General features: G+C 37.1%; 1 protein-coding gene across 1 annotated transcript in view; it reads left to right on the forward strand.

Moving 5' to 3' along the window:
• Positions 1-11125, forward strand: part of LOC140145788 (telomerase protein component 1-like) — a 31953-nt gene extending 20828 nt beyond the window's left edge. Inside the window, exons 16-25 of the mRNA XM_072167466.1 lie at positions 704-869; positions 2748-2838; positions 4125-4253; positions 4856-4980; positions 5951-6083; positions 6698-6820; positions 7736-7879; positions 8305-8385; positions 10004-10162; positions 10487-11125. Coding sequence (XP_072023567.1) covers positions 704-869; positions 2748-2838; positions 4125-4253; positions 4856-4980; positions 5951-6083; positions 6698-6820; positions 7736-7879; positions 8305-8385; positions 10004-10162; positions 10487-10630 — 1295 coding nt within the window. The 3' untranslated portion in view covers positions 10631-11125. The remainder of the gene's footprint in view (positions 1-703; positions 870-2747; positions 2839-4124; positions 4254-4855; positions 4981-5950; positions 6084-6697; positions 6821-7735; positions 7880-8304; positions 8386-10003; positions 10163-10486) is intronic.
• The last annotated feature ends 1015 nt before the right edge of the window (positions 11126-12140 follow it).

Raw genomic sequence — 12140 nt, forward strand, 5'->3', positions numbered from 1 at the left:
ACAACTGCGTTGATGATAATGATGTGTAAGATGATGCAGTGTCATCTGGTCATCAACAATTTTTTATGAGGCTGATGTTGATGAGGGGAGGAGTTTTTCGTATAAGATCGATAATGGCGGCAGAAGCACTTTAAGCTTAGAGGTGGAGGGGGAATATTTTGTTTTTACTAGGACAAGTGCGCGCGAAGTGCGCTAAAAATCAAAATCAGACTATTTTAGCCCGAAGTAAGCCGATGAATTCTGATAAGGACAAGTGCGCACGAAGTCCGCAAAATTTGTTAAGTTTGACCATATTTTGTACCAAACATGGACTAAAATAGAAGATAAATATGGACATTTGGTGGCCCCCAAATTTGGGGGCCCTGGGCCCGGGCCCTATCTGACCCAATGGTAAATCCGGCCCTGGAAAAAGATGATGATGTTGAGAGTGAAGATGATGATGTTGATGATATGAACATTGAAAATGTAGATGATGTTGACAGTGATGGTGACTATGATGATGGTGATGGTGGTGATGTGATGAAGAAAAATAACTGCAACAGCGGTGATGATTATGATGATGACAACGCAGTGATGATGAGGGGAGAAGAACAATGATGATGATGATGATGTAAACAATGATGATGTTGACAATGAATGAATGTTTTGGTATCATCAGAGTCAAGACAAGTATACCTATGATGTAACTCATGTAATCTTTCAGACACCAACAAATCCGAGAAAGAGGGCAAATTCCAGGAAACCCTACCTGCTGCCAAGTGGGCTACAGTGTACCGTGCCTTACGGGCATTCATAAGACCATTTGGAGACAGTGGAGAGGGAAGGTTAGATTTCTACCACAGGGCAGTCAGCAAGGCTGTCAGGAAGAAGTGAGTGATCAATCAATCAATTAATCAATCAATTATCAATCAAATTCCAGTATAGATAAAAAAAGTTACCTGTCCTGCCTGAAAGTATTACCCGCCTAACTTGTTTTTCCTGTATTGTAACTTGGTTTTCCTGTATTGTTGCTCGGGCATTGAGTTATATGCTTTTCTATGGGGTTGAACCATAATTTCCATGTCAAAAGGGGGTGAGGCTGAAATGTTTGAGATCTGAAAAGGAGGAGCCCCGAAAGATATTAGCGATGAATGTTTTTGCATCAGGCCCCCCTAACAAGTAAACGCATCCCAAAAAGAAAGTATCCAGTTTGATTTTGGTCCATAAATCAAAGATGGGATCTTAAAGCAAGACCAATCAAACGTATGTACAATTAATTCCGCACAGTTTGATATCTCATTTGTCCAAATCGATGCAGAATTGATGACACAGTGATCCTTTAAATGCAATCACCCCAATTTTAAAAGTTGCAATAATCACTTTTGATGTGGTTTTCCTGCTTCTTAAGATTCTTCATAAAGGTACACAATAACAGACGGTATAAAGGCGGTTTGACTTCACTTCATGTGTTTTATTCAATACAGATGCTCGTTTACTCCTTCCTCAATGTTTTACCCTTCACACTTCACAGTCAATATCTGGTATGTCCTTCTGTTGCATAATGACTGCCAGACATCTGCGGCGCATGTTCTTGATCTATCGCTACCATATTGAGTAGCAGGACAAAATCAATAGGAATTTACTGCAACTTTTAAAATTTAAGTGATTGCATTCAAAAAGTCATTGTGTCGTCAATTCTGCATCGATTTGGACAAATGAGATATCAAACTGTGCGGAATAAATCCATCTGTAACATACTTATGGTAGGTCTTGATTTAAGACCCCATCTGTGATTTATGGACCAAAATCAAACTGGATACTTTCTTTTTGGGATGCGTTTATTTGTAAACGGTCCCTTATCACTGGTGTATCCCGGACAAAATAGCATAATTATCCACCTGACCCGCCAGCAAATTCACTTTACCGGGACGTATGTACGCGAAGCAGACGTGCAACTGTGATTCTAAGATGGACCAAAATAAGGACAATTGTTGCCTAAATCAGATGCAAGATGAACATTACAAATTTGGTCTATGTTTAGGCTTTCGGTACGCCACTGCAATAGCGGCAACATTTCAGTGAGTCCATCGGATTAGCTGCTTAGGCATATTCAACGACAAAATACACTGTCTCGGACGTTCGGTCGGGCGTTATTGTACACTCTGCGCAAGGATACGATAAGCGGCCCATAATTTGTTCAATTGTTGCTCCAATGTTTTGAAATACTGTAAGTAAAAGAATTAAGGTACCAGTTATGTTCACCCGTGTATATCTTAAACAAAGACAGATATGTCCTAATTGGAACCAGCAGCCAACAGTTTGATGTTTTAGCTCGAATTTAAGACCTCATTCGTTGGTATCGTTGAAGAAATAAAGACACGACGACCGAAAAACTCAAGGTAGATGCACATTTAAGTTGCAGTTTGCGCCATTGCATGCCCTATTGATTTGTACACAAAGCGTTCTCGAACAAGAAAACGAGCGCCGTGTTTCCATTGATTAGCTATTGATTGGCATGTTAAAACTAGCGTCGTGCTTTTGATTGCGTTTCTTCTTTAGATTTTAGATCAACCTTTTTTTAATTCTCAACCAATTTCAACAAATAAGGTCTTAAATCAGAGTTAAAGAGTACAAGTATGGGTTGCTTGTTTAAATTGTGACGTATTTGTTTTTATTTAGGATATACAGGGGTGAACACAACTGGTACCTTAATTATTTGGCTTACTTTACTTACATTACCTGGAATTTGTCATTTGCAATCATTGCAGGTATCTGCCAAAGGACTCAGATAAGATGTGGTGGCATAAGAAGCTTGCAGAGTATTTCTTTACAGTGCCCAATGTAGAACGCAAGGTGGAGGTAAGAAGAATCTATAATCTGATCCAGAAAAGTAATTGTTTTAATGTGTGACCTCAATGTAAGATAGAAAACATCTCTTTTAAGGGGTATTCAGAGATCTGCCAATACCAAACTGAGGTGTTCTCCACACATATTATTATATTTGTGCTGCTCTATAATTTTTTACTAATGCAGTAACTAACACCGATACTGGTGATTCATTTCAAGAGAGACGCATTTTTTATGCCTGAATATCAGAAATTACACGTGCAAATCCATTAGTGATTTGCATTCCGGAGGAGCGCAAAATCATCCAAATTCAGATTTTAAGTAATTTTTAAGCAATTTTAATTTTTTTACACTTTCGCTGGGATCATTGAATGGGATTTTAAATATAAACGAAAGCAATATGACATTTTTCAGGGTATGGTAGAAAGAGCCATCGGTATAGCTATCGTAACACCGATGGCGCTGTAGGACCAAATTAGATGTTGTGCCTTACCTGTTTCTTGCATATTTGTCAATATTTCGAAATTTCCCCAATTTATCAACCACTTTGACTTCAGATGAATCCTCGACGGATTCCTGAAGCCCCCTTTATTGTCAGGGATTACTTCAAGTGCCAAATCAGAACACCTTAATATTCATCAAATTCCAGATTTTTTCTTTATTGGGACATTTAAGCATGCATGAGATGGGCTTATAATGGGGATAATTGGTAAAACAATCGGACACAATCTTAAATTAAGATGAAAATTAAATGAAAATACTTTTATTTTATAAGGAAAAGTTATATCATAATGAAGATAGAATATTAATGTGCGGCTGTCACATTTGAAACCCATACACCCCAATGCAAGACATGTGTCTTAATAATCACACACCTTGGGGTGTAGATTTCAAATTGAGGTCAGGTAACCACATTTGAAATTCACACTCCCTGTGCGTGGCGATTAAGGTCATGTCTTCCATAGGGGTGTATGGATTTCAACAGGAATAGCCCAATTTATACTTACAGAAAATGCTTTATGAAATAGATATGAGATATGATCTAATAAATAAGCAAATCGTCGTTGTGCAGGAAAAAGCTATGTGTCATTGGCCCCTGAACATGAAAAACCCCTATGTAAGCTCTTGACAGGTTTGGTTTAAACATGTTCAAGGGCCATAAGCACAAAATGTTTCATGCCCAACGATGCTATATAGGCATATTATTGTTGATGGCGTAGTTATAGTGGTTTGTATAGAAAATATCTAACAATCCATTTGAAATTATTGAATTCTTACTTGGCTGTCCTCCTTTCCAGGAACTACCGCCACATCTAATTTTCATCAAGGATACGACCAAACTGAAAGCAACATTGACAGATTGGGGAGTGTTTGACCTACTCTACAATGAACACAATAGTGCCATGCTGCTGAAATACTGGAGAGAGGTAAGAAAGCAGCATTGGGTTAGTCGCCCGTATGTTTTTCTCGTCGCTTAATGTCCTAATTTGAAGATCAAATCATCATAGAATCCACTTATTTGACCTACAATATCATTCGAAGCGAAGTCATTTTGACTTTTACAGGGGGACATATTTTTTATCCCCTTTCTTCATTATGTTTAAATTCCCAGAAATGAATAATCAACATATCATTGACATTATTCTTCTTATTGTGTCCACATACGCTAGATAAGCTAACTAACTCTTAAGCAATATCATGGTTTTATGCCAGGAAGGTCCTCAGCTTTGCATTCTTGCTCCAATAGAGGCCACATACGCAGGTCACATACGCTGTTTAGATAACCCCACTTGTTAGAGTCACTTTACATCGGCCAATATCAGCGCTCAGTCTGTTGAGGCATTTACATTCAGCCCAGTTTGAATCGGTTCTGCAGAGGCAAGTTCTTCTTTGGCACTTATGGACATGGATGTTGTTTGTGGAAGATTATATTATTATATTGAGTGAAATTTAAGTTTGAAAGGTCTGTAATAATTGTGCACAGGTAAACAATTTCAACCTCCGGTCCTAAATATTCCTTTCCTTGCAGGGTTTCAATGATAAAGACTGGCAACTAAGACTCAAGGATGCATATCAGGAAGCTATTGAGAACGGGAAATCTACCATGACTGACGACGTGATATCCCATAGATATGACCAGATTGCTAGAGTATTGTAAGTATAACTCGTTTCTTAAGCACGGTTGTTTGAATTGTTTTTATTTTTGAGCAAAATTGAACACTGAAGGCGCCCTTTATCTTAAATCTTGTTTGCATCTTTGCAAGGGTTTGACACGTGTACAATGGCATCATAAAAATGAGCAAAGAAATTTATTATCGTGAAATGAAATTAATAACTCAAATTGTTGGGCTAAATTATAAAATAATGTAAATAGCGCCCTCAATTTGCTCACAAATATACAGTTTATGGAATAAAATTGTTGCAAAAAGACTAAAAAAGATGAATATATATGTATATGTGACAGCTGTTGATATTGTAAAGGTCTAGAATTAAAAATTTTATGTAATGTTTTGTTAGAAACATCAATTGTATGATACTCCTATTGTTTGTATATTTTGTGAATAATAATAATAGAAACAATAGTTATTGTTAGTACAACTCTAAAACTGAAGATAGACTTTAATGTAAACTCTAATGAAAACAACATTTGTATCAAAATATCCTCGAATTAAAACGAGCGTTTGTTTTTCCTACGTGTCATGTCATGATGAAATTTGTGCTTTGAATTATGAAACGTCGAACAATAGGAAATGCAAAATTACATGGTGAGAAATTTGCATCGGAAAATAGACGATCATGTGGTGGGTATCTTTCAAGATGGAACCCACTTAATATTGACTCTGTTTACAAAGTAACGCATTCTATTTCACACAATATTACTTTAACATGTTTAATTGCTTACCGAGAAGGGAAGCGTTCATCCAGTTTACTCTTAGACATCCCCAGCCCCAATATAACTGACGCCTGGGTCCAACCTTGAGCTATTCTGAGCCATTGACACCAGACTGTGTAAGTTGGCTCAGAAGAGCCCTAAAGGGTACAGTTTACTTTCTTATTGAGTACTGTTATTAATAAAGGGAGAAAACGAGGATAACATTGTGAAATATGTTATTTGTGTTCCCAGGGTCCAAGCTGGACAATATGATGATGCCTATGCATACCTAGAGAAAGCAATTCAACTTGAGGTAGAGAAGTTAGGAAATCGACCTGAAAGATTGGTGGAGTTTCATGATATCGCAGCACTGGTATTCGAGCAGGTAACTATCTCCACTTCCGTTGTAGTTTGTTTTTATTTAAAGGCTGTATCAGTGATTCACTAGACAATTGAAATAAATATGATTTTTGCATTTTTGGATAGAGAACGTATGCGCGAACATGTTTGGGACATTTGTAGCTACACGCATTGAATGGAGTTTTTTGTGTGCAGATTTCGTATGTACATACCGCATGAAGTTGTACATCTAAATATTAATAGATCTATTGGCTATTACTTTAATTCAACATGCTTACCAGGGCAATTTGCTTCCCGAATAATATGGTAGTAAACAAACCCCAAATATTTCGACAAGGACAAAAACGGTCATTTTAACGCCGTGCGTGCGTTAGGCGTTGAAGTTTGTGTTAAAGTAACAAATACCGGTACGCGACGCATGCTTGATATACGCGAACAAGCCAACTCGTTTTCTGGACGCGAACTAGTAAATAATCCAAGTCAAGTGTTTCTCTTAGCCAAGATATTACTGTTTCCATTGCATATAACATTGTTACCATTACTGATTTATTTTTTCTAAAAAGTAAAAATGTATTTTTTTAAGTTACAATCTGTAAATTTATTCGTGTGTATTTTTTACATTTTCTTTGTTTGTTTCAGAAATTGAAGTTAGTGCATTTTGTAACACAATCAGCGGAAGAAAAATATCTCTGTAAGCAAGCAATTAAACATGCCCATGACAGTATAAACCTGAGAAAAACGCTATCCGGTGATTTCCACAAGGTTGGTTTTATTGTTTACTTGTTTGTTTGTTGTTCTGTATGTATGTCGTGTAAGCAAGCAATTAAACATGCCCATGACAGTATCAACCTGTGCTAACCGGAGGCAAAGGATATCTGATGTATTTATGTCGTTGAAGTAACGAGGGAGGGTGAGTACACGCATCAATAATCAATGTGAGATTTTATTGGTTCCGGATTCTGTTAAATTATTTGCATTAAAATAAGGTTTCACTGAAAATGAAAAGAAGAATTTATTTATTTATTTATTTATTTATTTATTTATTTATACTGGTGTATATGCTGTTCATATAGATGTATAGTCACGGGATTGAAAGGAAACTAGTTTACACTGCCTCTGTTTAACTCGGCAACGGATACACAATAGACAGTGCAAACTATACTTGTTTAAATCCTTGTGGCAAGATGAACAATTATACAGCCTATTTTTTAAATAAATTGGGAGTATTTTTAAATCTAAATTTGACCCTATGAGATTGACCTTTGACATTTCACGCTTTGTCTTACATGTCCGTAACCATATTAGGTCGTAGATGGTCGAAACTATACAGTTTTTAATCCTTGTGACAAGACGGATAGGTTGATATTCATTCAACAGTATTAATACAAATATTTTCATTTTTGACACATGTAGGCCTATAATGAATTCATGCCCCCTCTCCTGGAGTTCAGTAGCCCACATTTTTAGAAGCATAGAAGCTCATTTTATTTTAATTACCTCACATAACCAATATCAACCTTCATGATCCGTCTTCTGGTCTCGCGGTCACAAAAACCCTAAATATAACCCCGGGAATATAACACGATAGCTGTCATTATACGCGATCTCTCCACTGGCGACATTGTCATTACGACTCACGTACCCTCCTAACACCTTATTTCTCTGTCTTCTTTTCAGTACAAGCTAGCGCACTCTCTAACTCGCAATACAATGACTCTGAATGATGTGTACGAACGAAAAGGTCACGATGGGCTTACTGCACAGGAAGCACTGGAGGAAGCCCAGGATTCTATCAAGGAGGCCATTGAAATATTTACAATGGTAAGACAATAAAGCCACATTCGTTATAGCTACATGAATTTGAATGGGGTTTCAACTTTGCAAAGCTCCTGTTGTCTTCTGTTTTTACCAACATTTTCATATCCAAAATACCTAATGACAATTAGAATGATTTGTTCTTCACTTTAAGACAATTTATAAACAATTGTAACTTTGTTACATTTACGCTGGGATCAATGTGCCTTTGAATTACGTTTCTTTTTTGTCCCTCAAAATTAACTTGAAAATATTCAATGCCGGTAGCATTATTTAATGTAGGCCGGATTACGCCAATCAAACAAAGCTAACCTAAGCTAACCCTTGATTAATATGTGCTGACGAAATCTCAATTTTGCTCAATACGTACTTGCCTGCTCCAGCTCTGTGCTGCACTGTTTGCATTAACACGTTTCTGTCATTTATTTTAGCTCGGTGATGATGGTATGTTGGCTGAGGCAATAATGACCGGCGGAGTTCTTGAAGGCAGAGGTACAGAAGGACAGATAAAGGTAAAAAGCATTTTATATTCCATGTTTTCATCTGAAGGGGTATAACACATTGGCCAGAGGATATTTTTATATTTTTACTTTAGTAATGTATGTGTCTCAATTTCACTGAATTGTTGATCCATTTTTTTCTTTGTCAGGATCCTCAAGAATCTAAAAAGGTGGGGGGGCAAATAATTTAGTTAGTATATATTGGGTGTGATTCTTCAGGTATTTTCCTGAATTCAGGATTTTTGGTGACCAAAATTTATGTAATTGTATTGATTTTCAGTCCATTATTGCACAATCGTTGAATCACATTCCTGAATTCCTACTGACTCATACCCCCAATAATCCCATGGTTTAATAAGAAGGCTATATTTTGGTTGTCTATCACTACCAGATGAAAATAGCGGGGTTTTTCAATGTCAACATACAGGGCCGTCGCTAGACCATTTTCTCAGGGGGAGGGGGATTCGAGAAGTTTTTTCTGGTATATGGCCGAATTTAACTTTTGATGGCCCCTGGGCAAGGCAACATGATTGCCACCTCTGATTCTTCAGATAGAAGACACCCCTCCCCCACAACTGTAACCCATGTTTTTTTCAAGCTGTCCTCAGATTTCTTTTACCGGGGAAATCGCTTGAAAAGTTGACAAAATTTCCAAATCGTCCCACTGATCAGAAAGAACATTACTTGGACAAAAGCGCGAGAAAAATTGCAATATCAATGCTAAAAATGAACAAAATTGAGGACAACTATAAATTAACTTGTGTCCTAAAATCGTGCCAAAGGAAGATGCATCTAGGCCTTATGGTTTATTTAGTATTTACGCTTTTACGCTAAGTTTTATGCTTTTTCCCAATTCCAGGCATCAGTGGAGCTGCCCTAGCACTTACATTATTTATGATCTACATTATAGAAATAATGGAATTATAACTCTCATTTTTGAGATTCGTGTTCAAGATGAAAAAAAAAGAAATTTCCAAGGGGCCGTCTGTCAGATCTACTCGCAGATGGTTTTAGCGATAAATGGGCGCGAAGCGCGCGGCAATTTAACATCTTTTAAGAAAAATACGTAATGGGACAAAATGGGGTTAATTTTGGATCTAAAAAAGATCAAAAGGAAGATGCAAGTCATAAATTTTGTCACAACTTATCTGTCGACTGAACAGGGGAGGAGACTGGCTTGCCACCCTGCCCTATGGCTAATCTCAATTGGTGCTGATGAACAGTGGCATAGATTTCTTTTTGACATTGAGGGAGATGGGGATGAAAAAAAAGTATAGTGAATCCAGCAACCTGTGGCGACAGAATAAGTTTATGGTATAAATAATTGAATATTTACTATTTTTGCATCAAAGGAATGGAACAAACTGTCTTATGTTTATTAGACTCCTTCAGTGTATGCCTTTAAATAACACTTGAGAGTTACATGTACCCTTAAGCATTTTTCATATTGTATAATTATTGTGCATCTTGTAAAGTGAGAGGGAGTAATTTCAGATTAACATGATTAATATCTGCGCCACAAACCCTGAGCATTTTGCTTTGGAACGCACACATTTTGCTTCTGCACGTTGTCATAAATATTCAAATGTACCTCATGAATATTCATATTCCCCATTTCATTTTATTACAGAGCTATGAGAAAGCATTGGAGCTTTGCTTACAGGCCTATGGTGAATTCAGCATCCTGGCCACCAGACTATTACTTAACATAGGGATCTATCATGAAGATAACAGGAGATACACCCAAGCGTGTGAATACTTTGTCAAGTGGCACGAAACGGCTCTAGAGGTAAACGGAGTATTTTAATTTTCTACTTGTTGTGATCACCTTATAGACAACACCCAGGAACCAATCAAATTTAGAGCTTACAAGCATTATTAGCATTTGTATGGGATCAATGATCAAGCACCAGTGCATGTGAATTCCTCGAATTTTTCACAAAAGTGTCAGCTTTATTTGTATCAATATTTAAACGTAAGCAACATTAGGTCATGCTCCCTCCGACACAGCTTTCTGATATCTTCCTAACTGTACAATAGAACTACTAGTCCATGTTACTCCAAATCCATGTGGAATGGAAAATAATTCTGTGCTGATTTGTCTTTTTCATAGGTCCATGGATACCACCATCCCAAAACTCAACGAGCAAGAGAAACTCTGGAAGAACCACGCTACAAAGTAATGGCAGCTAAAATGCTGCAAGAACGACGACTCGCAAAGAAACTTGAACAAGAACTTGGTTCAAGTCAGTGGTAGTCAGGGTTCCTTTACAGTGGCGTAGGGTCATAAGGTCACGTTGGTGTTTTCTGATTGGTTAATTACATTATGTTCATTTTATTACATATTGACCCATTGTTTTTGAGGCGACATTATTTAGGCACTCGTTATGCAGCTCTATTGCAGGCAATCAACTGCCTGTTTTGAAGCTCTAATTTAGGCAGTGAAACTCTAATTTAAGCAATTTAAGCCTGAAATGAAGCATTAATTTCGGCAGTCGATCGCTTACCTAAAATGAAGCACTAATCTAAGCCGTTATATCTTTCCCGCTCTATGAGCAATCGCTACGCAGTTACTATACATGAACAGAGCAGGCATGTATAAACTGAGTGATAGTTAGAAAAAGTCTCCATATATGATTTGAGCAGTGCAGCGGACAACCAAAATGGCATTTATATTGCTTACTACTCTCTCTTGACGCAGCTGGAAAACAATAGAAGATAGAAAAATAATTTTGAATAGTATATGTGCATGTAAATGACTGCTCAATTAAAAAAATGGTTTGAACACAATGGTGTGGCTCAGTATAAAAACGGCGCATGACACATTTGTCATTTTGAGAAAAAGGGACTTTTACAATCTCATAGGGACATATAAGAAATTGTAGTTTCATTTACTTCTAGCAGTAACAGTAGTAAATTTGGCAGATAAATAGAGGTCAGTAGGGCACATTCACATGGAAATATCAATTTTCACAAAAATGTTCCATGCGTCGTTTTATACTGAGCCAATTTATTTTATGATCTGTGCAGTTTATTCTCAGTGGCTTACAGTGTAAACCTGCAAGCCTTAAAGTTTTATTAAGCAGGCTTTTGTCTTTGACTGTATATGGACTGCTTATTGACTGTATATGGACTGCTTATTGAATGTCTATTAAGCAGTTGTTTGATGTTTGACATGAAGCCCCTGAGCAGTGTGTGTGTGGTTGGAGGACGGAGTAACCTGAAATACTTGTAGAAACTTTAGTGTGAGGATACAAAAGAGAAGGACATGAAGTTTAGGATGGGTAGGGGTGAGGGGGTCGTTGGGACGGGAAGAGGGAGATCGTTGACGTTACCTGATTGACACACGACTGCTTATTTGTGATATAAGTTTTTGTCCGTACATTCACAAGTTTGTGTCCCCTTTTTTCAAAAACTTGGACTTGATACAGGTTTTGTTCTACCCTTGCTTTATGTCACGACCAATATGGGGTTGGTTGCATTCCCAAATGAATTTTTTAGTAGTTTAGGCGGGAGTTTAGGTGATATGATAAACAAATATTAACCGTCTTTTATTTATTAAAATGTAATTATATAATGAAAGATGTATCGTCCCCTCATTCCCACGGTGATTATATTTTAACCATCGCATTCAACTCATTGACATTTGTATATAAATCCATTCTTTGTTATTGGACTATTCTGTTTAAAAGCCTTACCCCCACGAGCAAGATTGTGGAATTCAAGCCAAATTCTAACAATGTCAGCCATTTCAGTTTCATTAATGT

The sequence above is a fragment of the Amphiura filiformis genome, chromosome 2 (assembly GCF_039555335.1).
Source record: "Amphiura filiformis chromosome 2, Afil_fr2py, whole genome shotgun sequence".
Taxonomy (NCBI): Eukaryota; Metazoa; Echinodermata; class Ophiuroidea; order Amphilepidida; family Amphiuridae; genus Amphiura; species Amphiura filiformis.